We start from the raw sequence: 23,968 nt of genomic DNA, 5'->3' as shown, positions 1-23,968 counted from the left end.
AACAGCTAGGTGTGCTTTAGCTCACCTTGCCATGGCCTATCAACTGGGTGAGATATAGATAATTTATCTGTGCTGTTGGCAGTTTGTATGCTTCTGCTAAGGTCAGGGAGTCCTCTAATGACATGGGCAAGTCTTGCTTCAGGATGTATCGAATCAACGACTGTTGAAAACAAGTTAACAGTCGTTTATTAGCTGGTGCAGAACAGAGGACGTGAGTCTCATATTAATAATTTATCCTAGATTACCATGACTTGAGTACTGTTGGAGAGGTTGAAATTGCGGATGCCGTAGCCTCTGAGAAGTTTCCTAATCTCCATAAGGCGGTAGCTCTCCTTCAAAAGCTCCTGTCTGGAAAATAAAAAAAGGCTGAATCTTAATTTACCAATGATTTTAGTTAGTGGAAACAATTCACGAGGGTTATAAAAACATACTTTGGTCCATCCATCTCTAGGTATTGCTGCACAAGTTTTTCCACCACATTGCTCCAGGGTACCACAGCTTTCTGCATGATCTCTAGCACAGCATCTACCTTCAGCTGGTGGGGGAAAAAAAGAGATGTGAGATTTTACAACTTCAACGCAAACTTTTGTTTGTCTTTTTCAGTTCGTACTGCAGCTATGGTTGATTTTTGTTTCCACCAAACATATGGAAAAGAGAAACCGATGGGTTCTTCTGTTATATACAAATTATAACTCACGTCGGTGTCAGTCATGCAGCCAAGCACAGCCACTGCTTTGGCTTCCCATCCTGTGAAAAGTGTTGTGGTCTGAGAACTGCAGCGCTCCAACAGATCCTAGATAAAAACACCACACAACAACTACCTGTGAGTACCTTAATGAATGACTGAATTTATAACACAGGGTTACTATTTGCCACCATAAATCTAAATTCTGGACATTTCAGTACAAAGAATTAAGCTTTGAACCTGCTGGAACAGTACTCCAGGCTTAATATTTGGCGGTTCCACAAATAATAAAAAACACGCCACTTAGATCACCTCCATTTCAAATCCTATAACTATTTGACCTAATTTAGAACCAAAGGTCCAGCTCAACCCAAATTTAGAGTTGTCTAGAGACTTGAGTCCAAACAGGCAGTAAAATGGCTGCATGAGTGTGCATTTACTCAGCTAAAAACCTAAACACAGATTGGTAAAATGTGATCTGGCAACTCTACAATAAAGCGAATCAGTGTAATATAAGTCAATGTAAAACCACAACATTTATTAAGAAATAGTAGACATTTAGAAAATGGAATAAGAAAGTTAAATAGAACATTTTCCATTTCAATTATCTTTTGTATTCTTGTAGGAACTCTGTTTACACTTCTTCGTATTTCTAAATGTATTAAAAATAAAAAGGTTTAATTTTATGAGTTCAAGGTTTAGTTAAAAAGGTGTTATTTACATATAAATGTGAGAGGACATAAATATTATAATTAAAGACACTTTTCACTTCGTTTTACTGAGTAAACATCTTTTGAATATACAGGTCCTTCTCAAAATATTAGCATATTGTGATAAAGTTAATTATTTTCCATAATGTCATGATGAAAATTTAACATTCATATATTTTAGATTCATTGCACACTAACTGAAATATTTCAGGTCTTTTATTGTCTTAATACGGATGATTTTGGCATACAGCTCATGAAAACCCATAATTCCTATCTCACAAAATTAGCATATTGTTAAAAGGGTCTCTAAACAAGCTATGAACCTAATCATCTGAATCAACGAGTTAACTCTAAACACCTGCAAAAAATTCCTGAGGCCTTTAAAACTCCCAGCCTGGTTCATCACTCAAAACCCCAATCATGGGTAAGACTGCCGACCTGACTGCTGTCCAGAAGGCCACTATTGACACCCTCAAGCAAGAGGGTAAGACACAGAAAGAAATTTCTGAACGAATAGGCTGTTCCCAGAGTGCTGTATCAAGGCACCTCAGTGGGAAGTCTGTGGGAAGGAAAAAGTGTGGCTGAAAACGCTGCACAACGAGAAGAGGTGACCGGACCCTGAGGAAGATTGTGGAGAAGGACCGATTCCAGACCTTGGGGGACCTGAGGAAGCAGTGGACTGAGTCTGGAGTAGAAACATCCAGAGCCACCGTGCACAGGCGTGTGCAGGAAATGGGCTACAGGTGCCGCATTCCCCAGGTCAAGCCACTTTTGAACCAGAAACAGCAGCAGAAGCGCCTGACCTGGGCTACAGAGAAGCAGGACTGTTGCTCAGTGGTCCAAAGTACTTTTTTCGGATGAAAGCAAATTCTGCATGTCATTTGGAAATCAAGGTGCCAGAGTCTGGAGGAAGACTGGGGAGAAGGAAATGCCAAAATGCCAGAAGTCCAGTGTCAAGTACCCACAGTCAGTGATGGTCTGGGGTGCCGTGTCAGCTGCTGGTGTTGGTCCACTGTGTTTTATCAAGGGCAGGGTCAATGCAGCTAGCTATCAGGAAATTTTGGAGCACTTCATGCTTCCATCTGCTGAAAAGCTTTATGGAGATGAAGATTTCATTTTTCAGCACGACCTGGCACCTGCTCACAGTGCCAAAACCACTGGTAAATGGTTTACTGACCATGGTATCACTGTGCTCAATTGGCCTGCCAACTCTCCTGACCTGAACCCCATAGAGAATCTGTGGGATATTGTGAAGAGAATGTCGAGAGACTCAAGACCCAACACTCTGGATGAGCTAAAGGCCGCTATCGAAGCATCCTGGGCCTCCATAAGACCTCAGCAGTGCCACAGGCTGATTGCCTCCATGCCACGCCGCATTGAAGCAGTCATTTCTGCCAAAGGATTCCCGACCAAGTATTGAGTGCATAACTGTACATGATTATTTGAAGGTTGACGTTTTTTGTATTAAAAACACTTTTCTTTTATTGGTCGGATGAAATATGCTAATTTTGTGAGATAGGAATTTTGGGTTTTCATGAGCTGTATGCCAAAATCATCCGTATTAAGACAATAAAAGACCTGAAATATTTCAGTTAGTGTGCAATGAATCTAAAATATATGAATGTTAAATTTTCCTCATGACATTATGCAAAATAATGAACTTTATCACAATATGCTAATATTTTGAGAAGGACCTGTAAGCAGCAGAATCATGTGACACTGGATTATTAAAGTGATTTTAAATAAATCTGATTTTTTTTTTTAAACTTCAATCTTACTAAATGAAATATAAATGTTATTATCAGTCAGTCAGTCAGTCATTTTCTACCGTTTATTCCATAGTGGGTCACGGGGAAGCTGGTGCCCATCTCCAGCAGTCTATGGGCGAGAGGCAGGGTACACCCTGGACAGGTCGCCAGTCCATCGCAGGGCAACACACAAACAACCATACACACACTCATTCATACACCTAAGGGCAATTTAGAGAGACCAATTAACCTAACAGGCATGTCTTTGGACTGTGGGAGGAAGCCGGAGTACCCGGTGAGAACCCACGCATGCACGAGGAGAACATGCAAACTCCATGCAGAAAGACCCCAGGTTGGGAATCGAACCCAGAACCTTCTTGCTGCAAGGCAACAGTGCTACCAACTGCGCCACCGTGCAGCCCCATAATAATAAATGTTATTATATTAATTCTATTTAGATATAATGAAATGATGTGTTCTCCAGTTAATATATCTGTTTAATCGTGGTTAAAATGGGACGCAATGGTAACCAAGTATTACCTTGATGTACTGCAGCAGTAATTCATTAAAAGGAAGCTTGTGCTCTTCAGCGTACAGCCGAACGCTGCTTTCCACTGTGGCGGCAATCAGCTCTGGAGCAGGAACCTTATCCAGCATGAAGAAGGCCATGCTCCATCCACTTCCCTGTTAACGAGCAAAAATACCTCACATAAATAATATTTTGTGTATATCGCAACAACACAACTCACAGCATAGCACAGATGAACATTATTAAACCTTTTACAAGAGGTAAGAAGCAAAGTTACATCTATCAGACTGTAAAAGATGCTTATAATTTTTAAAACCTGTATTTTCTTTATTACACTTTACTAATCTATTTACTTTGCATGTCTCCAACAAACTAACCTTTTCAAAGACTGAAAGAGACAGTCTGCAGTTGTATTTCTGGTGAAGGTCCAGCAGCTGACGTAGGTTAGACACAAGGGATTTGAGGCTCTGCAACTCGTTTGCACCGTTATTATCATCCTTTGAAAAAACAAAGAGAAGAAACTAAATGCTCAATTATATCCCATCAATAGGGTCGTTATTTTGAAGAAAACACACAAAAGATCTACAATAGATTTCATCCAGGTCCATAAAGAGGGAAGTCCAAGGACGGCCAAGTCCAGCCCGTTCTGAGGCCAGGAACCCTGAGAAAGTATTAAAATGATCACAATCAAGGCATAATCTAGGCAAATTTTTGTTTCATGCCACTTAATTAAGAAATTTTAGTGAACGTCTAAACTATTGATCAATAAGTCACTGTGATATTTCATAAAAATCAGTCCATACCACAGCAGCTGTCAACAATATGTCATAGTAAATGATTATTTAATAATGCACATTATTTCTCTACTTTACCTTCTCGGTTAACTCCAAATTTCTTGCTTTAAGCTCAAGCCATTTAGCCAGGATTCTCTATAAGAAGATAAAACATTATTATTTAACTCAGAAGAGCACTATACATTGAAGAAGGCACATTTCTATGTGGAAGTAAACATATCCCACCTGTCCTCTTGGAAGGACTCTCCTCACAAAAGGGACAAAAACTGTCCTAAACCAAGGACAGAGGTCTTGGGATGGCAGGTCCTCTGGGATGGCACTGAGAACTGCTTCAAGACTCTTCTCATCAAACTCTAGAGCAATCTGCCCCTGCAAAATTACACCAAGAAACACAAATCAGATCCAACCATCACATCATTTCCACTTTTATTGACATGAATGTATATAAAAATGAGATATTTAAGTGTGCTGTTGCTAATGTGTACATAAAACATTTCTGAATTATTCATCTGTTACCTCATATCTCAGCCAAAGAAGCTGCGCACCCCTCAGGTCTCCCTCTCTCAAGTGGGCCAGAACATCCCCTAAATTGTCGGTGCTGTTCAGAAACTCAATCCAAGCTATCCCACTGCAGGTGACAGAGCAGCAAACTATAAATCACTGAGAATAAATGCAACAAACCACCCACAAAACAAAAGTCCTACTTGGTCACAAATATAACCTAGTATTGTATGATACTACAGTATAATGGATAGACAATAAGACACTGACTTAAAATTTTCCAAGCCATGGAGGCTGCAGAATGTTGCCAGTCGAGCCAAGGCCTCTTGGATCTGTAAGGACGAGTATCGCGTGGCAGCGTGGTTTAGCATCTTCTCTGTGGTCTCAAAGGTCGGCCATGGAGCCTTGAGGCAATAGTCCACCACATACTGCTCATCCTGTAAAAACAGATGAAGCCTCTGTTAGTACGGACACTCATGATGGTAATTTCAATGTATCTTAAAATTCATACTCAGTTAAAAATGAGGTGGGAGTCATAGAACTTACTGCGATTTTCATCAGGTTTGTCTTGGCCTCATCTACGAGCTCAGACCACACATCCTGTCCATATCCACCCACTGACGCAGAGGCCAGCTGCTCCAGCACAAAGTCCAGCTTCACTTTGTGGACAAGCTGCACAAAAATAAAACTATGAGCCCGCAACCACCTTTACAAGGGAGGTAAACTAACTACACCAAACACAAACTAATGTCTCGGGCACTCCTGGTGAAGAAGTGTAAAAAAGGCAAGTGCAGTAGCATAACCTCACACTGAATAAAACCGATATTTGGAGCAACCTTTTTCTGCCAGTAGGAAAACCATTAGTGTTCCCCTACAGCGTTTTATAATGTTGGAAAGTACAGAGAGAAGGACCTCTGACCTTTCGTTCTTACACAACCTCTCTAGATTATCCAGAGTCCTCTCATCTGCTCTTTTCTCAGGGTACCCCACAGGTTTTCTACAGGACTTACATCTGGGACTGGGAAGAAGAAGGTTGATTTTATGTGTTGTGAAGCTGTTCTGCTTATTTGGCCAAATATTTTGATCATTATGCTACTAAAAGACCAAGTAATGACTCATTTTCAGTTTTCACACATTCATCCTTTGTTTCACACCAAACACACCTGGAGTTTTAGTTGCTGAAAATCTCCATCTTAGTCTCATTAGACAGACAGATTTTAGCAAACGCCACACGTTTACATTTGTACTGGTAGGACAGAAACAGCCTTTGTCTGACAAGCTCCTCAAACAAATGTTTTTGGCATGTAGATCACTTCTAATGCTCGTTATTGTGGTTTGGCCATCCCAAGAGGCCACTTTTTGTTGCAGTTCTCCTACAGAGAGCTTTTGAGTTTGTTTTTTCACCTCATTTACCATCCACCTCGTTGTGCAGAGTAAAGATAAACTCGAGTCATTGTGCAGCCTAGTTTTTAATGGTTTCAGTTGCTTTTAAACATTTATTTTCTTACTATGGCTATAGTGCCAGTTTAGCTGAGTAGGTATGATTTATAGCCATTTCCATCTCTTATTGGAATGTTTATTCTGTCTTTCCTGTTTTGAAAAGCGGCCGAGAGAAATGGACCTATGTAAACATGTCCCACTTCATGGTTTATGTAACTTACAAAGTAAGGAATACTTTAAAACATTTCCAATTCTAGTAATTTCATAGGAATCATCAGTGCCACTGGTGATTTTTTAAATACAATTATGTCTTTAATCTGGGATTTTCTTCCCCACCAATTAATAAAATGTACTCAGACTGAGGGTTGGATTTTCCCCAGATCTTCAGCGTAAGATTATGTTACTGCAATAAAAGATTAACTTATTTATTTAAGATTGTTTATTATTAAGTGTGGAGGTCACTGTATATTCCCATTTTAAGATATATATATATAAAGTGTTCAAACATAATGTGCACAGAGCCAGCTGTGCACAAGTGCTGTTTTACACTGACAGTTTTATTTACAAAATAGACACATTCACCTCTAGATCGAGCTCAAATGTGATGGCAAACTTTTCAGCCTCCTCAAACATGTGTTTGTGTAGAAGCCTGCTGAGCCTAGAAGCAAACAGGAAAAAGATGCGTCAAATGTCGGTGTTGTGGAGCACACCCTAAGGTTCATGTAGAAATGCATCAGATAATAATTGGGTACCTGCTCTCGGGTAAAGCCTCCGTGAAACATCTGACCACAAGAGATGCTATCGGCTCTCCTCGGCTATGTGCAGAGAGAATTAAAAAAAAAATCCTAATAGTAAAAACATGAAAGCGGTGGCTGAAAATTAAGAAAAATCATACAAACGTGTCTCACCTTTCTGGGTTCTCACAAATCCCCTCAACCAAATAAATTGCATCCTGAATTCAAACAAAGCATTTTGTAATGGTATGAAATATTAATATATAGGTAGAAAGAATGCATAATACATGTTATGTCTGAATAAAGTTTGATAGCTCACCATGTTTGTTTTCATCTGGACAAGACAGGAGACCGAGGAGACATCAAGGGAGTAGCAAACGCTCATGGAGGGTAGACATCTTATTTGAAGAGAGCTGATCTGAAATGTAAAAAGCAGCAGGTTTTCAGAAAAGGATGAGTCAGTTATTGGCTCTTTGGGTGTCCTCAGAGGGACTCGTGGTGCTACCTGACTGTTGTCTTGCTTCATCAGAGTAATCATCTTCATACTGCTCTTGTCTTGGCTGTAACAAAAACCAATTAGAAGCTTTACGTAAAGACTCAGAAGCAGATCCAGCTTTAATGGCCCCGCTTGTGCACACAAACAAGAAGACTGACTCCGGAGACACATCTCTATGTGCGGATAAAGTTAGACGACTTTATTCTGATGGACTCATACTTACGCCACCATGGAGGCAGAGCCACACTCTGTGGTTAGTTCAAAGTCGTGAATGGCCAACTGTGGCCAACAGTGAATCATGACGAGAAAATGGAGGTCCCAAACACTCAGAACATCCTGATGGAGAAGACCAAATTTGGATCATAAATTTAAAACATTTAATCTGGTGTACCGAATATTAACGAGCTCAATAATGGCACAACTGAACCCACCTCAGAGTCCAAAATACACAACAGCTTTTCCATCACCACCATCTTTCTCACACCTGCAAATGTAGACGCAAGGTAAGAACGAGAAGCTGTTTAACATTTAACCTCTACCTGTGTGTTTTACATTTCTGTTGTAGCATAGTTAGATTCAGAGCACGTTTTAACACCTCTTCATTTTCCTTACATTTTGTCACTATAAACAATCTTCAGTGTATTGGATGAGGATTTTCTGTGATAAACCAACACAAAGTAGCAAAATGACGCCTTGGTTTTCAAAATGCACTGGAGGTCATTAGACGTCATGCAAGAAAAAAAAAAAACTATTGGCTTTTTATGACTTAACAGAAGGAAATCTAAATAAACATTTGACAGACCACAGTGCAGCGCCATGCAAACTAATTCATGAACTTTTTCAGGTTTGCTCACAATACAACCGCAAACTTCAGTATATTTAGGTCTGCATTTATATGGTAGATCCACACAAAGTGGTACCGTTAAAAATCTAAACAAGTGGCATGCATATGTATTTAGTCCCAATGAGTCGATATTTCGTAGAATCACCTTTTGCTGCAATTACAGCTTGGAGGAATATCTCTACCAGATTTGCACATCTACAGAGGGACATTTTTGCCAATTCTTCAGTTTGGACGGAGAGTAAACAGAAATGCTTATGTCTTGCCACAGATTGGACTTTGACTGGGCCATACAGCACATGAATATGCTTTGATATAAACCACTCTATGATGCTGCCACCCTGTTACCAGGTTGTCATTTTCCTTCCACGTCACAATTGTTCACTACTTTATGTTGATCTGTCACATAAGATCTCAACAAATCACTTTGAGGTTTGTGGTTGTAACATGGCTAAAAGTGAATAGCTCAAAGGGGATGTCTATACCTTTGCAAGGCACTGTGTGATCAAAATAAACACACTAATCTAACCCTTTTACGTTAAAAACGACAATTCTGCACATTACCAGGAATTAAGCTGTTGTTGATGGACTGAGCAAAGCACATCTTCGCCTGAAGAGGATCCATCTTCCAGTGAGTAATAACATTTTCTTTGTCACCCTGCCAAGTTTTGACGTGAAAAATTATTTGTTTTAAAAAAAGTTCAGTCTTTCACTTTGTTTGTATTTGCATGCAAACAACGCTAATGTCCAGATACAGCAAGTAAATCAAACACTTCTCTTGCCCACTGACCCCAATCATTAGGTTGATTTCAAGGCCAAGGTTGAAGATCACTGCTGTACTGCAGCCCTCATCATGGTAATCCTCAGTAGAGCAAAAGTCTACCTTGATGAGACTCTGGAGCTGAATATGGAAAAAAAATTATTTTATAATTTCTCTCTTGTTTCAGTAATTAATCCTGTAGCTTCATGGAAAGAATGGGGCCTGAGCTCACCTCTTTCAAAGCTCCCACATCCATATTATCACATGCTTGGACAGTGAAAGAAGAAAATATTTTATTGTGCTTAAAGAGTGGTTCCAAATAAATACCGCATGTGTTGCAGCATAAACATTCGATACCTGTCTTGATCTTTGTCAGAGCAAGGTTTGAAATGTGGAAAAAGCCATTCTTTATCAGCAGAAAGACATGGTACATCCCTGTCACAAGAAACAGCGATTTAAAATGTACAGTTTAGAAAGAATAAAATATTACTTAATTAAATCTAACATGCAATTAAACTTCAGAGACAAGATACACTCAAATTTACAGAAAACATCCATTGACTATTAGAGATTCCACTCTTATTAGCATAAAAACCTTACCAGATGATGACTTGTCCTCATTTATGATCAGAGAGCGGTAGGTTTTCTTGTCTTCACTGGACGGTTTGTTAACCAAAGCCTGCAAGTTTCAAACACAAAGCAGCACAGAGATAAAACACAGCAGGGAAAACTGAGAGAAGACAAAAAATAAAAAAATAAAAAAAGACAGATTCCAGTTGTAGAAATCTAAATAACTATTTTCTATCAAATCATTATTTCACTGTCAACTTAGATGATGATATTTAATGTAACTCCATTGTAAAAGATGGTCTAAGACAACAATAGCAATATAATAAAAACTCCCAAACCCTGGTAAAGAGGATTCTTTTGTGTGGAACATAAATCAAATGAAGGTTTCCATTTCTTTCACAGACCACCAAAAATTGTCCATCAAGGCAAACGTCGATGGCATCCACATCAGTTTCTGAAAAACAAATTATAGTCAGGCTTTTACTGGCCAATAAGACTTTCAGTTTTTTTTTAGATCTGACCTGCCCATTTCAGTTTGGATTATTCAGGCATTTTGATTTTTATGGTTTAGTACTGAAGGCGGTTGAGAGTTATTCAAGTTTAAATAAAACCCCAAGCACTTTACACTACAATTGGTCATCCACCCATTCACGCACACTGACAGTGCTAAGCTACATTGGCTACATCGTAGCCACAACTGCCCTGAGGCATACTGACAGAAGTGAGGCTGCCATACAATTGGCGCCACTGGGGCAGCAGGCAAGTGTCTTGCCCAAGAACACAACGACTGACACAGAGGGAGTGGGGGTTCGAACAGGCAACTCACTGGTTACAGGACGAACCCCTACCACCATCTACCCTTAAATTAAAGAGAAAATGGCCCCTAGGCTTTATCTGATTTTACAAAATTAATCCAAATGGGCATCAAAGAACATGATGAGTGTTGATGCTGACCAAAAAAAAAAAAAAAAAAAAAAAAAAAATGTTTTCAGACCAATACTGAATAATCTGTAACAACAAAAAAGTCTGGATTAGTTTTACATATTTGCTAAAGTCACAATTTCAGCGAGAAAAAAAAAAAAAAAACCTTGTCAAAGTTTGTATATCATATAAATGCAATGCAATGTCTACGCAAGATAATCCGAAATACCTGATAATGTACTGTGAAAAGTGACTCCACATAAAAATCATGTCTATTTTATACCAAAGTATACCAATGAAATATTTTTTCGTACAAATTTGATCTCGCTTCCAACATTCTGACCTGTGGTCGACAACTCTTTATATTTTTGCTAACAGACCTAGTAAAAGAAAACACAAGTAATGTTTTACCAAAGTGGAGAAGTAACAAGATGGTCTGATAGCTCTGATCAAACAGGATCACTGTCTTGTCAATGACGACAATACTCCAGTTTGAAGCACCAAAGGACAAAAGCCGAGGATCTGCTGGCACCTGCAGAAAGCACTGAATGTCAATTGTTTGAGACGATTTACTGGTAATAAGTTCAATTAAAGACTTTAAAAACCACGTTAAGACGATAATGATTTAAATTTAAAGCGTCCATAAATTACAAATAAACATTTATTTAACGACATGTTTACTTAACGTTGATTTACTTACATTAAACTTAAGTTAGCATAAATTTATGCCTAAATTATTCACCCATAGGCTTGCAGGGAAGGATTCGTGTCCAAGAAGAAATCCCTTCTCACAAGGCTGTTTACTTCCCTGGAAATTGTAGTTATATTACAATGCAATGCCACTCAAATTCCAATACCACAACTACAAATTATGGAACAAAATAATGCCTCCGGGTCATTTAAATAGACCAACAAACATAACAATTTAAGACAACACTAAATGTAGTTTTAGATGATGGGACCCCTCTTAAAGGGAACCAAAAATCCTAGCTACGCCCCTGGCCGAGAGAGCAAGTGTAAAAGGAATAAACAAAGCAGGAGGAGTTGAACCAAGCATTTCCAAGCCCGTGTTATATAAGAACTTGCACTAATTACCTTATCGGCAGAGGAGATTTTAACCAGTGTATCAACCTGATACAAGCCGCTCCCATTTTCTTCTCCTGACACACTGTCCAGGCGGACGGTGTTTGTATCCTCGTTGGTCAGGAGCTCAACGTCGCTCCACGTCGCCATTTCTTAAAACTGAGACATAATATGAGAAATGTATAAATATGCATCTCGATCTGTCAATTATTAAACGAGATCTTATGTACATTAGCTACCCCCTCCTAATCCAAATGAATGTTGACGTTACCTTGACGCTAAAGCAAAAAAAATCTGCGACAAAGTTTAAAACCAATTAAACGCAGGCGTTCATTTCAAAGTTATCGTGTCTTCCGGATGGAAAATATAGGCATTAATGGCAATAAATCGCTCAACGTGTTACTTCCAACAGCATCAACGCGACTTCACAACATTAGCTTTATAATTTGGCGGGTCGCTGCTGGCTGTTGGAAGTTGGTATAAGTCCCTGCGTTTTGTCTTCCAGGTGCATCGCCTCTTACAGGGCACGAAAGGAAAAGCCTATTTAATAATAATGTCACTATCCACACAAAGACACGCATTTTAATTTTGGATGTATGTAATATATACCTACCGATATATCAAATACAATCCGTTAAAATATGTATACTATAAAGCCTTATTTGAGCCTGAGTAAAAAGTACGGGTTGAAATGATGTCGTCCATTTCACGTTGCCAGGTTTGATTTACATTGCTATTTGCAGCAGTAATAAGTACTTTTTCATTCTCTATCACAAATCCGGAAGGATAAAAAAAACACATTAGACGTATTATGTCACACATTGCTGTTAAAGGGTATCGGTGCTCGGATGAATGCAGAATCCTTTATGGTGGTTTCTTGAAATTTTAGGAACATGTCTTCCCTGTTTCGTCGATGGAATCAGTTATCATTAAGTTCATATCGTCTTTATTTGTAAATCTGGATTTTTTATACATTTTAAATAATTTCGTTTCTATATATTATTTAACAATACAGTACGTTTCCCGTTCATTCAAAGCACACAGACAGAACAACCTGGCAACCCAGCTCAGAGTAGCTGAGGAACACATCGGCCTGGCTTTAAGCAAAATCCTCTCTCGTTTTGCGTGGGGCCTCTACAAAAAATAATTTATTGCAGATAAATTGGTGATCCGGGATTATGTCGGTAAGTACTAGTAGATCGACTACAGTATTACTTGCACAAAGGAAGTGGTTTTTATCGAAATATTAGTAGAAATGTACTATCTGGTGGAGATTTTTGTTTCTTAAAGATGGCGACGGTCAGCCGTTGTTAGCCTAGCGACATCATGGCTACTGGATATAGGAAAAACATTTTTAGCTGTTATCTAACTTCCCTATCCTAAATTACGGCATTGTAAACTAAATCTGCCAGCCAATATACACACAATAAGAAGTACTGAGTTGAGTTGTGTACCTAAATGTGTAAGTGTAACTGTAAAGTCAGCTTAACATAGCGTCATAGATGTCTAAATAAATACGTACTGTGCAGCTAGCATGAGCAGACCTAAGACTCGCAATGTGTTCACTATGTCTGCGTTTGAAATGGTGAATTTTGATTTAAGTTAATGTGTCATAGGGGACATTTGGCAGCAATTTATTAAGTATGTTGAAAACATTTTTAAGAGTTCGAGTTTGTCATAATGAACGAAAAAGGCCATAAACTCACTTTAAAATTATACCAAGATGTGTGCGTACCTCAACTTTAATTAATTTAGGCTGAAATTTGTTTTTTTATGTCACTAAATTTAGATGAAATCGTGATAAATTGTGACCCTAAATATCTATTAAAAAAAAGTTTAATTTAAAAAATATGTGTTTACTTGTTCGGTGAAATGTTCAGTAAAAGATCATGGAGGAATGTTCAGCTTTTTTAGTGATTATAACTGTTAGCTAACTAGTCTGTAATAGTCTTCAGTTAAGGAATCATCAACAGAGATATTGCATTCAACTTGTATTCTTTATTCAAATGAAACATTACAGTTCAGTTGTGATTGGCCCAGAGGCCAGACTGTGGTAAGCCTTAAAAATTGGTGGTTCCAATATTCTCGATTTTTGATGGAATCTGGACCTTGAATGGGCTAATTAGGTATGTGACCACATATCATAACTGTTGTATTTTTGTATATAGGTAACTAGTTGGTTGATTTAAAAAATCCACTCTTTTCCAGGTAATAAAATTTGTTTCGTCAAACAAAACTTTCCACAATAGGTTTTGGCCATGTTGTTAATGGGAATTAAAAAAATAGGAAAGCTTGTAAACCATATTTTTGGAGTATGTTTACACTCATACATTCAACTCAAATAGTTGTCTTTGAGAGGATGGCACACATCCATTGGCAATATCACTAATGAAGCGATTGGGGTCTCAAAAGCAGCTACAGACTCGCTGATGGGAACATACCTCCTGCTAACATGAACTGACTGTTAAGACTTGCATGTCGTTGGTCATGTTAATGTTTGAGGTTGCATTTGTTTTGAAAGAAAATTAAAGCAAAATAGTAGACTGAAATTTTGAGATTTGGCAGCAAGTTGATGTCAAACAGTGATGAGGGCCTCGTAAAGGTTATTTAATATACGGCTATTGTCACAGAAGCCAATCACAATGAGAAACTCAGATCATATAAAGACAGAGTGAAAAAAAACAACAAAGCATTTAATATTTACTTCCATTCTGTCAGCACTCCAGGATATTGTTTTACTCTGGAGTTTATTCTCTGTACACACTACTGTGTGTATATATACGTCAAAGATTTGCTACTAATTTGACTTTTCACACCCGTTTGTTTCAGGCAAGCGACGACTCTGCTGAGTTGAACAGATCGAGCTCTCCAGTTCATCACAGAAAAAAGCACAGCATGGAATCTTCTAGATCTCCCAGATCCTCCAAACACCACCATTCACGATCCAGGTCACGCTCCAGGGACCGAAAACGTAAGTGTGTGGAAACCGTACCGAATAATCACTGAAAAGGTTTTACGTAGTTGACCAGTAAATTCCAATGTATAATCAGTAAGTGTGTTCTATTAAATGTTTGGGCGAGGGGGTGATGAAACTTTTATAACACATCAGTGTCTAAGGTTACTTCACAGACATAATTATGTAAGCATGCTACATACAGTCAATTGTCCATTCTCCTCGGTGCCTTTCTATATGTGGGATTGTTAGCAGTTGTTCCCATAGGGGTTGCATAACACACATTCTGATCAGATGGGGAAACTGTTTTCTGTCTTTTCCAGGGGACAGAAAATACAGACAAAGTCGCAGCAGGAGCAAAGAGGTAATTAATACATTCAATTAATTTAATAAAAAATATTTTTATTTGATTTTGAGGACAGTAGTTGCTAGCTTTAGGTCATGGTGAGTATGTGGTGCCTAGGTTCAACATTTTTATTATATGCAAAGCTCAGAACAAATAAAAAAGACTACAGGCTCATGTCAAAAGGATACTTTTTGCCCTCCTAATGCTCACATGTATCGCAGGAAGCTTGTGTCCTTGGATATCTGTGATTATTGTAAACATATAAACTGGTGAAAAATAGCTTTTTATTTTTTTTTATTTTTGTTAAATCCTGTGTGGAGATCACATGATAACATTTCTACAATAAATCATACTCAGCGTGCTAATGCACGAAGAGACTGAACAGAGGACCCTGCTGACATAGCAAAATAATATGCCTACTACTGGGACAGGTAACTATCTGCCATTCAAACTCCTATTTGTCTCACAATGTTTGTAGAAAAAGTGGCATTAACTCTGTCATCTCTTGCAGCTAGGAATGGGCATTCACAGAATCTCTAAATGCTTTAAACTTAAACACAATACCAGTTGGATGCCCATCCCTATTTTAATCTTTCAGTTGGTCCAATTCAACGTGTTTAGGTTGCATTGAATTCTTGTTACCAAACGTTTAGGACTAATTTGAAGTTTCTGCCTTGATAATCAGAACTTAACATTTGCATGCACATCATTAAATCAAGCAAAAGGTTAAAAAAAGGCCGGCTTCATTTGGTACTGTTTCGGTTGTTGTGTCTGCTTATCAGTGCAGCCAAAACAGTGCATACTCAGGAAATACCCACATTTACAACCATGCTCTGAGAATTATGTTCTGCTATTTTTTATAAAGATGGGTTTCGAATTGACAAGGTCTTTTCGTCTTGTCAGATTTTTTTACATACTCTTTGCTCTAAGCCATGGTACTAACTCTTTTTGTTGCACTATTTTCCTGAAAGAGACAACTTCTTCTTAAAACAGGCACGAAAAAGGGATTCAGAGAAGCCATCGAAATCTCACAGAAAATCAGACGACCATCAAGATCAGGAGAGGCACCCAGCAGAGAATGGAGAGGAGCGATCCAGGCGGAAGGAAAGGAAGTCTTCGAGGGGGCGGAGCTTGTCCGGGTCGCACTCGAGAGAGAGGTTAGCCAGGTTGATAAATGAGCAGCTCTTTTCATGTACGATTTGTCTGACGGCAGATGAGAGGTGAATACTGTGAGGCAAAAAACAACTGCTGGTTACACTAAAGATAAATCTACCAAGGCTGTGAATGATTTGGGGCTTAACTGTACTATGAAAAGAAAGTCCATTTCTCCTGTTAAGAGTATTTTAAGTTCTTTACATCGCTGGTGGTTTACTTCACGCACCAGATCTAAAAACATCATATAAACATTTCATTAGAACCAGAAGATAATTTAGCATTTGAGGACAAAGTTTCTCTTTGAAAAGAGCAGCCTAAAATGTTCCAAAACACAGAGGGACCTAGGAAGTAGAGATAAATTATAGTTTTATTTCTGTAATTTCTTGGATTTCTGTTTGTTTATGATTTATTTAGAGTAATACATTTATTTCAACTGCAGACGGCATCACAGCAGAAGCAGGGATCAGCGGCGGTCAAGATCACGCAGCCGGGAAAGGAAGAAGAAGGCCAGGTCTCGTTCAGGTTCAAGGACCAAACACCGTCACCACAGCAGAAGTCGTAGCAAAAGCAGGTGAGTGTTTTAAAATAAGTTAATTACTTTTAACGTTCTTCTTTTTGTAAACTTTTCTCCTCAATGTTCCATTGATTATTGCTCCAGGGAGCAGAAGAAAAGGGTCGAGAAAGTGCACAGAAAGAGTCAAAGCAGATCTGTTAGTCCGCTGGTCTTCCGTGGGCGAAACACAGCGATGGATGCACAAGAGGCTTTAGCCAGAAGGTAAAGGGGTTGTTTTAAATATTTTAATGGTAAATGGACTGAACTTATATAGCGCTTTTCCAGTCACACAGACCGCTCAAAGCGCTTTACACTAGCGCCACATTCACCCAATCGCACTCACTAACGCTCACACCTCCATACACCGATACGCAGATCGGTAGGCAACTTTAGGTTAAGTGCCTTGCCCAGGGGCACATCGACATATGGCAGGAGGAAGCTGAAATCGAACCCACAACCTTCTGATTGCAAGACGACTACTCTTCTTACTGAGCCACAGTCGCCAATATAATTCCACATGTTTTTGTTCTTTGAAAAGTATGCAATGTGATTAAAGCATTTTACAAGTCAGGACAAATATGGAAAAGAGAAAATTGAGGATGATTTTCCAGACTATTCGTTATTCTATGATATAACAGTTAAAAATTGGATTTTCTGAAAAGTTAAATATTTTTTCTTAATGTTTAGATGGCGTTTTTGATATTTGCTTGGTCACATCACAGCTTAGGGTTTGTCTGTACTTCATTGATCCTTGACAGAACCCAGAAAAAAATTTGCCTTCTTTCAAAAAATCATTTCACTGCTTTTTCTGTTTTTTTTTTGTCCCTCGTGGATCAAGGTTTTAATTTGGAAATTGAATGCCTCAACTGAAGCTGGTTTAGAACTAACACAAAGCTTTGATACTTGTTTTTACAAATAAAGTAAAGATATCATAGATCTCAAACTGTGATTTAAATAATTTTTTTATTAAGTTAAGTTAGAGAGCTAATCTAAGGTTGTACAGCCCAAAAAAAATCAATGAAACTGCGTTTTCCCACACTGCCAAATTAAAAGCCAAATGTAGCACTTTCATTATTTGTGGAATTTGAGATACAGATTTTCTACATAGTCTGGAAAAATATACAATTTGATTTAAGTAGTTTTCAAGTGTGGAAAAATGTATAGAAAATGTAAATTAAAGGATGGTATCACATAGTTTAAAGGATGTCCTTCCTCGGTTTTTTCCCTGTGTCTTTCCTTCCATCCTTAACATCTCTCCTCATGTCCGTCCTTTCATGCAAAACCCACCCACTGTAGAAATATTTGCTTTTTTAAAATGGGCAAAAGGACTGAGAACTCGAGAATATTGAGTCTGGAATTTTTTTCATGAAAATGTGGATAAACCCTGGATGTTAGTCAGTCATCTCAAAGACTTTTAAAAACTGCCAGAAAGGTTTTCAATCGGGTAAGTGTGGGATTTTAAGATGGAAAATTTGAACCCCGACAATTAGGTTGATCTTAAATGAAAATGTAGCCAAATAGTGTTTACGTCTTTCAAGAATAAAGGTGATTCTTTCCCTTCCCAGACTAGAGAGAGCCAAGAAACTACAGGAGCAGAAAGAGAAAGAAATGTTGGAGAAGCAACAGCAGGAAATGGCTGCAGGTGAGATATTATTGCTGTATAAGCTTTTAAAATGCTACTCACATTCTGGTGGTGATGCTCATCTGTCTGTCCTTAGTTGTAGCTGCTCCTATTGCAGCTGCTGCTGCAGCGGCTGCCTCAAACCCTGCCCTAAACGTGGCCGCCCTTCTGGCCTCTGGGACGCAGGTCACACCTCAGATCGCCATGGCTGCACAGATGGCAGCCCTTCAAGCCAAAACCCTCGCTGAGACTGGCATTGCCGTGCCCAGTTATTATAACCCATCTGCTGTCAACCCCATGAAGTTTGCGGAGCAGGAGAAAAAGAGGAAAAAGCTATGGCAGGGCAAGAAGGAAGGGGTGTGTTTTGTTTTGAACTGTCTTCCAGCCTTTTCTTAATAAACTTTTGATCAACAACAAATATTTTGATGTAAAGTGTTTAGTTTTGTGATATTTATTTTTTGAGGTTTGTACTTTTGAAGGAAAAGTCGCAAACAGCTGAGTTGTGGGAGAAGCTAAACTTTGGCAACAAGGACCAGAACGTTAAATTTCGCAAGCTTATGGGTATTAAGGTAAATCTCTTGCTTACCATGTTTGTCCTTCTGAGTTTAACTTTAAAGTAAAATGGTATTTCACGTGTCTGCAGGGTGAGGACGAGGCAGAAGCTACCAAACAACTCAACGAAGAAGGGTTGAAGACTCTTCAGAAGCAAGAGGAGATGTTCAAGAACCTCGATGTTCAGTACGAGATGGCTCGATCTCAGACGCACACCCAGAGAGGAATGGGCCTCGGCTTTTCCTCCTCTTTCTCTCGAGGAATGGATTCTGTCTAGATGCAAACCTTGGCAGTCATCCTCATCACATCATTCATCATTGGCCCTGAAGCTTGCATGGACGTTGCTCCGGATCTGTAAATTATTTATAGACAAAAGCCCCATAAATTGTAACATTGAAATGTATATAGTATGACGCTGAGTTTGTCTTGGTGTCTGTAGGTCTACGGGAAAAGGAAGCATCATCTTGACTGGTTGATGCGGGGGTGAATTAGATATTTCTTTTCAATAATGTGATATCTTTTTTTTTTTATTAAAAACAAATATATATTGATGTGTGGTTGTCGAAATATGATGTGGTTTAAAGTGGACACTGTTCACATCCATTCAGCAAAGGACATACAAGGTCAATGGTAGCGTTGACGGAATCCTCCATCTTCATCCCCCAGTGGGAATAATCGTTCATGGGTTGTCATAAAACCTTGTCTCCTGGACTGCCTTGGATAGACGTGAGCTTGAAATGAATCAAATGTTTCACTCATTCATATAATAAAATTTGTGTTGAGAAACTATTCATGCATCACTTTTTGTGTCCTACAGAACTACATTCAATCAATGTCAACATCAGGATCAAAAACGTCTTAGCTTCATGCTGCAGGTGGATTTATTGTTTTTTTTTTTATTGTCCTTTGAACCTTTATTTGAGATGCCTAACAGTTCAGAGCCTCCTTTCTTGTGTTTTATGTCACCAGATGTAAATTCGGGCTTTATGTTTGGGTAAATAAATTGATGCCACACTACCAGTCTAGCGGTATATGTTTTTGTACTGCTAGACTGGTAGCAGAAGTCTCACTTTGACAACTTACTGTACAATGAAACAGTACGTGTGTCTGCTTCTGGTTCCTTTTTGGTCAAAACAAGCATGTTGTTCATTCAGTGAAGAAACTGAAGGTGTGTAGAGTAACTAGAAAACATACTAGGGTGGTGATACTTCAAAAAAATACTACTCAAGTAAAAGTGGTGCAGTAAACCCTACTAAAAGTTTTGCTTTTTCAAAATGTTACTTAAGTAAATTAATTAGTTACTACTTATTTACTACTAAGTATTTTCTTCAAAAACTAGGAGATAAAAACCAACGAAGGAAGGGAAACAACATCTTCCAGTTGTTCCATCTACTTTTCTTAAAACAAACAATAAAACAACAGCATAGTTTGTCAAAGGAAGAACAAGTCTGCTATAAAGAATAAAATTAGTTATCAGTTTTGATTTTCAACCTTGAAACAAAACAGATTTAGCTTAAATTCAAATTTTCTACACAAATTATGAAGCGATGAGTCATATCTTAAAACTTTTGCACAGTACACCTCTAACATACTGCTGAAGTCAAGGAAATCTACAGAAAATAACAGAAAAATTACAATAATGCGCAACTTTTGTTTTGCCAAGATCAAGTTATATCATTAACAATGGTAAAGTATTTCAATGACCTAAATGTTTTCATGAACATTTTATAATCCCAAACCACCACCTAGTCCTCCAGATCTGAGGGTGAAAGGCTGAAATGATTTATTGCTAGGAAAGAAGTAATTTACAGAAAAAACAGCAAGAATAGTGCAGGTATTGTATTGGTTGCTCTATGGAAATCTCATTTACATATTAGACTTGAGTAGAGCACATGAGCAACACCGGTAATGAGGTTATGGTTTGCAAACTCCAGAATAAGAAGCAGGATTGGATATTCACTGTGTCTCTTTCCTTCAGTTGACTCATCACACAAACCCATCCACTGCAGCAGCAGAGTCTGCATGGCTTCTGGAAAGAGTTCTGCAGCCAGCTCCTCAGCAGGTGGCAAATCACTGATTCGCTCAATGTGCTGAACTTTAAAACCCTCCACTTTCTGGCTGATGCTGCTGTTGGCTGCATGAAACTGCTGCCCGAGCCACCGTCCTACACAAGTGAGCAGGGAACTTGAATACACAGAGTCTTTGGTCCAGTCTTCAGCCTTCAGTAGTGCCAACACAGCTTCCGTTGCATCCTTTTCATCCAGGTTGCCATTCATGTATCGATCGATCTTTTCTAAGAGCAGCAAGATAGTTTCCAGACGATCTGTGCAGCTTTGATGCGGAGAGTGGAGCTGATCAACCACACGGTCCAGCCTTTCTCGGAGTGTGGCTACAACAGGATGCATCTGCTCCTTTTGCCAGCTTTGCTTTGTAAATGAACAATAATCATGATCTGCTGATGTATCAGATGTTTCTCCAACACATGCATGCGTGACGTTCCGGTTAACCTGGCTACAATTATGTCCAGATATTCCACTCCCTGACTCTGTGTTGGACACGCTTGGAGACACTGGAATGTCAAGCTGCACACTGAGGCTGTAATTAATTTCTAGTGGGCTTTCGTTTATCTGTGATTTCCAAACATCCTGCAAAGAAAGAACAATATGAACCACATATTACACAATTATCGGCTCGTTTTTATATCCATTATCAAGTTTCTGGAATAAACTACAACTGCAGCAAAGCTGACCCTTAGCATGATGCTGGTAGCCTCAATTGCTTCTAAACACAAGTCCTTCTTTCTCCAACCATGCTGGTTTCACCGAGAGCCGTGAAACTAGTGTTCCAGCAGCTTCCACTCTATGATAGGCTTAAGTCTAAGTGGTTCATGACCGTTCTAATTTTCTTTCCTCTCAGGGTGTATTCAGGTATATTTCTTTCCTCTCAGGTAACTGAGACAGTTGGGTGTTTTAAGACAACAAGGATCCCAATCACCCATCAAAACTGGTTTTTGAATGAATAAAGCAGGCTAACAATAAGCTTCTGGAATGGCATCCCCAAAGACCCAACCGTGGAAATTTGTGGACTAATCTTTAAAGTTGGTTTAGTGCCAGGAATGATCTAATTATCCAATCAAAAGGACACTAAACACTTGTTGATTGAAACTAGACGTGATCATGGTGCAACTTGATAAGGTATATTTAACAAAATATGTAGGTGTGGTGTATCTATATATCTATATAATTTTGACGCAGTGTGATTTAGCAAATGTCCACAATTAATTAAAACCTATGCCTAATTTCAGGTCTTTAAAATTATTGCAGTTGTATAAATATTCCACCCTGCAAAAGTAACATTTCAAACAAATTGTTAAAACACCTACATACATAACAATGAGGAGATTATGTGAAAATATGACCAGAACTGTATAATAATCCAAGCAAACAGACCATCAGGGTACCTGGAAGTTCTCCAACACTGCAAGCTGCTCTTGCTTATTGTACATTTCAAAGGCTAATCGGAAAAGTCCTTGAATGCTGTAAAACCACAAGCTGTTATTTGCAGCAGGCACCTTTAACCCCTGGAATCTGATTGCTGCAACAAACAAAAAACAATAAAGTAAGTTAAATAAAAATAAAATAGTAATTGTAACACTGTCATAGTCATACTGTCAATGTTTTCAGTGCACTGTAATATGTTTTGTTCTACATTTTACCTGAGGAAAAATGTACTTTAGTGGCAAGTCCTTTCTTTGCAAACTTTGCATGATATCTGGGATGGTTTTCCACCCGGATGTCAGTATTGGACAGGAGATCAGCTCCTAAATACAGCGGAATCACTGGATCCTGGCAATCAAACAAACAATTACGACATTCAGTCTTACAGTGAAAAACGCAGATTAGGTGGGTATCTAGTTATACTCTAGTTATATTTAAATGCGTAAACAGGGTAGATGGTAATTAATACACAAATGTATTTCCAATGACGTCTTTAACCAAATCTTAAACTATGCAACAAGGGTAGAACATCTTACCTGGCTGAGACAGTTGGTCAACCTGAACGACGTCGGAGTCACTAAATGAATAAAACGAATTTTCCGACAACCCCCTTCCCACTGTGGTAGAGTTAACTGGACAGCTGAAGGGCTTGACATAATTAGAGGCAAAAACGACTATAATCACAAGGCACTAGTTTTCCTTCTTCTTCTTCTTCTGTTTTTACGGTGGCTGGCAAATAACCTTTAGGCGCCTTACCGCCCCCTTCTGGATTGGAGTGTAGATTCGGAGTTTAACCTAACTCTAAACCTATTTTTAAAATCCCAGTTTCTTTCCAGGTAAAAATATCAACAAAACTATATCCTTTAATGTTCTTTGAAGTAACTCCCTTATCCCCAACTCATTCTTATGAAAATTTATGACACATACCTCTCATGAAATAAAGCGCTTTAAGGTGTCTGTATGACTGGAAAGTCGCTATATAAGTTCAGTCCATTTACCATTTACCATGAAAATATTTATTACACTGCCCATCTGTCTGCAGTAATGGCAAAATCCTGTGTCATGTTTGGTAATTAGTTTAAGGGCGCTGTTTATTCTTGTATGACAAAATCTCATCCTTGATGTAACATCCTCTTATTTGGTTAATCTATTACACTTTGTAAATTCACCCACTTTCTTTTGAATATTAAGCCTCGATTTGTCCATCACACCGCTCTTAACATGTAATTTAACTACCCCTAACCAGATTCATGCTTCTTTTCACATTCAGAACTACAAAATTTTTCTTTGCTCCACTTTCAGCAACTCTGTCGGCCAACTCGTTTCCCGCTATGTCATAATCGGCCGGAATCCACATAAACTTGACCTCTGTGGCATCGGTACCAGTTTTCCTTCTTCTTTTTCTTGTTTAGTGGTGGCTGGTAAGCAACGTTTTTTTTTTTTTTTTACTGTCACAGCTGCCGTAAATCGATCAGATTG

The 23,968-nt window shown here is 38.6% G+C and overlaps 3 protein-coding genes across 6 annotated transcripts in view; 1 reads left to right on the top strand and 2 right to left on the bottom strand.

Annotated features, from left to right (window-relative positions):
* The window catches only part of kntc1 (kinetochore associated 1), a 32,991-nt gene extending 20,508 nt beyond the window's left edge, over window positions 1-12,483 (bottom strand). Inside the window, exons 1-29 of one of the 3 annotated variants that reach the window (XM_047380875.1) lie at window positions 12,426-12,483; window positions 11,825-11,971; window positions 11,472-11,537; window positions 11,141-11,261; window positions 10,147-10,262; window positions 9,839-9,917; window positions 9,596-9,673; window positions 9,471-9,505; window positions 9,269-9,379; window positions 9,043-9,136; window positions 8,069-8,121; window positions 7,861-7,973; window positions 7,647-7,701; window positions 7,461-7,559; window positions 7,316-7,359; window positions 7,160-7,222; window positions 6,990-7,065; window positions 5,514-5,639; window positions 5,238-5,404; window positions 4,983-5,094; window positions 4,692-4,835; window positions 4,545-4,601; window positions 4,259-4,333; window positions 4,050-4,169; window positions 3,684-3,827; window positions 698-793; window positions 432-535; window positions 246-348; window positions 26-160 (exon numbers count right to left, since the gene is read on the bottom strand). In XM_047380875.1, coding sequence (XP_047236831.1) covers window positions 26-160; window positions 246-348; window positions 432-535; window positions 698-793; window positions 3,684-3,827; window positions 4,050-4,169; window positions 4,259-4,333; window positions 4,545-4,601; window positions 4,692-4,835; window positions 4,983-5,094; window positions 5,238-5,404; window positions 5,514-5,639; window positions 6,990-7,065; window positions 7,160-7,222; window positions 7,316-7,359; window positions 7,461-7,559; window positions 7,647-7,701; window positions 7,861-7,973; window positions 8,069-8,121; window positions 9,043-9,136; window positions 9,269-9,379; window positions 9,471-9,505; window positions 9,596-9,673; window positions 9,839-9,917; window positions 10,147-10,262; window positions 11,141-11,261; window positions 11,472-11,537; window positions 11,825-11,962 — 2,724 coding nt within the window. In that variant the 5' untranslated portion in view covers window positions 11,963-11,971; window positions 12,426-12,483. Of the gene's footprint in view, window positions 1-25; window positions 161-245; window positions 349-431; window positions 536-697; window positions 794-3,683; window positions 3,828-4,049; window positions 4,170-4,258; window positions 4,334-4,544; window positions 4,602-4,691; window positions 4,836-4,982; window positions 5,095-5,237; window positions 5,405-5,513; window positions 5,640-6,989; window positions 7,066-7,159; window positions 7,223-7,315; window positions 7,360-7,460; window positions 7,560-7,646; window positions 7,702-7,860; window positions 7,974-8,068; window positions 8,122-9,042; window positions 9,137-9,268; window positions 9,380-9,470; window positions 9,506-9,595; window positions 9,674-9,838; window positions 9,918-10,146; window positions 10,263-11,140; window positions 11,262-11,471; window positions 11,538-11,824; window positions 11,972-12,083; window positions 12,290-12,425 lie in introns of those variants that run through there. The other 2 variants (XM_047380873.1, XM_047380876.1) reach the window with 2 other exon arrangements.
* Window positions 12,484-12,841: 358 nt separating this feature from the next.
* Window positions 12,842-19,779, top strand: rsrc2 (arginine/serine-rich coiled-coil 2). 2 transcript variants are annotated; one of them, XM_047380878.1, is made up of 10 exons: window positions 12,842-12,996; window positions 14,642-14,783; window positions 15,089-15,129; window positions 16,105-16,268; window positions 16,706-16,837; window positions 16,925-17,041; window positions 18,385-18,461; window positions 18,544-18,797; window positions 18,920-19,009; window positions 19,084-19,779. In XM_047380878.1, the coding sequence occupies exons 1-10, from the start codon at window positions 12,991-12,993 to the stop codon at window positions 19,267-19,269; spliced, it is 1,209 nt and encodes a 402-aa protein (XP_047236834.1). In that variant the 5' UTR covers window positions 12,842-12,990; the 3' UTR covers window positions 19,270-19,779. The 2 variants fall into 2 exon arrangements, with proteins under 2 accessions (XP_047236834.1, XP_047236833.1); XM_047380877.1 differs by having other exon boundaries at window positions 18,538-18,797.
* Window positions 19,780-20,752: 973 nt separating this feature from the next.
* Window positions 20,753-23,927, bottom strand: si:ch211-110p13.9 (uncharacterized protein LOC562347 homolog). The gene is made up of 4 exons (XM_047380879.1): window positions 23,026-23,927; window positions 22,708-22,837; window positions 22,453-22,586; window positions 20,753-21,637 (listed from the first exon to the last, which is right to left on the bottom strand). The coding sequence occupies exons 1-4, from the start codon at window positions 23,143-23,145 to the stop codon at window positions 20,855-20,857; spliced, it is 1,167 nt and encodes a 388-aa protein (XP_047236835.1). The 5' UTR covers window positions 23,146-23,927; the 3' UTR covers window positions 20,753-20,854.
* Between the last annotated feature and the right edge of the window lie 41 nt (window positions 23,928-23,968).

This window comes from Girardinichthys multiradiatus, chromosome 12 (genome assembly GCF_021462225.1).
Source record: "Girardinichthys multiradiatus isolate DD_20200921_A chromosome 12, DD_fGirMul_XY1, whole genome shotgun sequence".
Lineage (NCBI taxonomy): Eukaryota > Metazoa > Chordata > Actinopteri > Cyprinodontiformes > Goodeidae > Girardinichthys > Girardinichthys multiradiatus.
The sequence above is the reverse complement of the archived record's forward strand: the minus strand, read 5'-3'. Positions and strand labels throughout refer to the sequence as shown.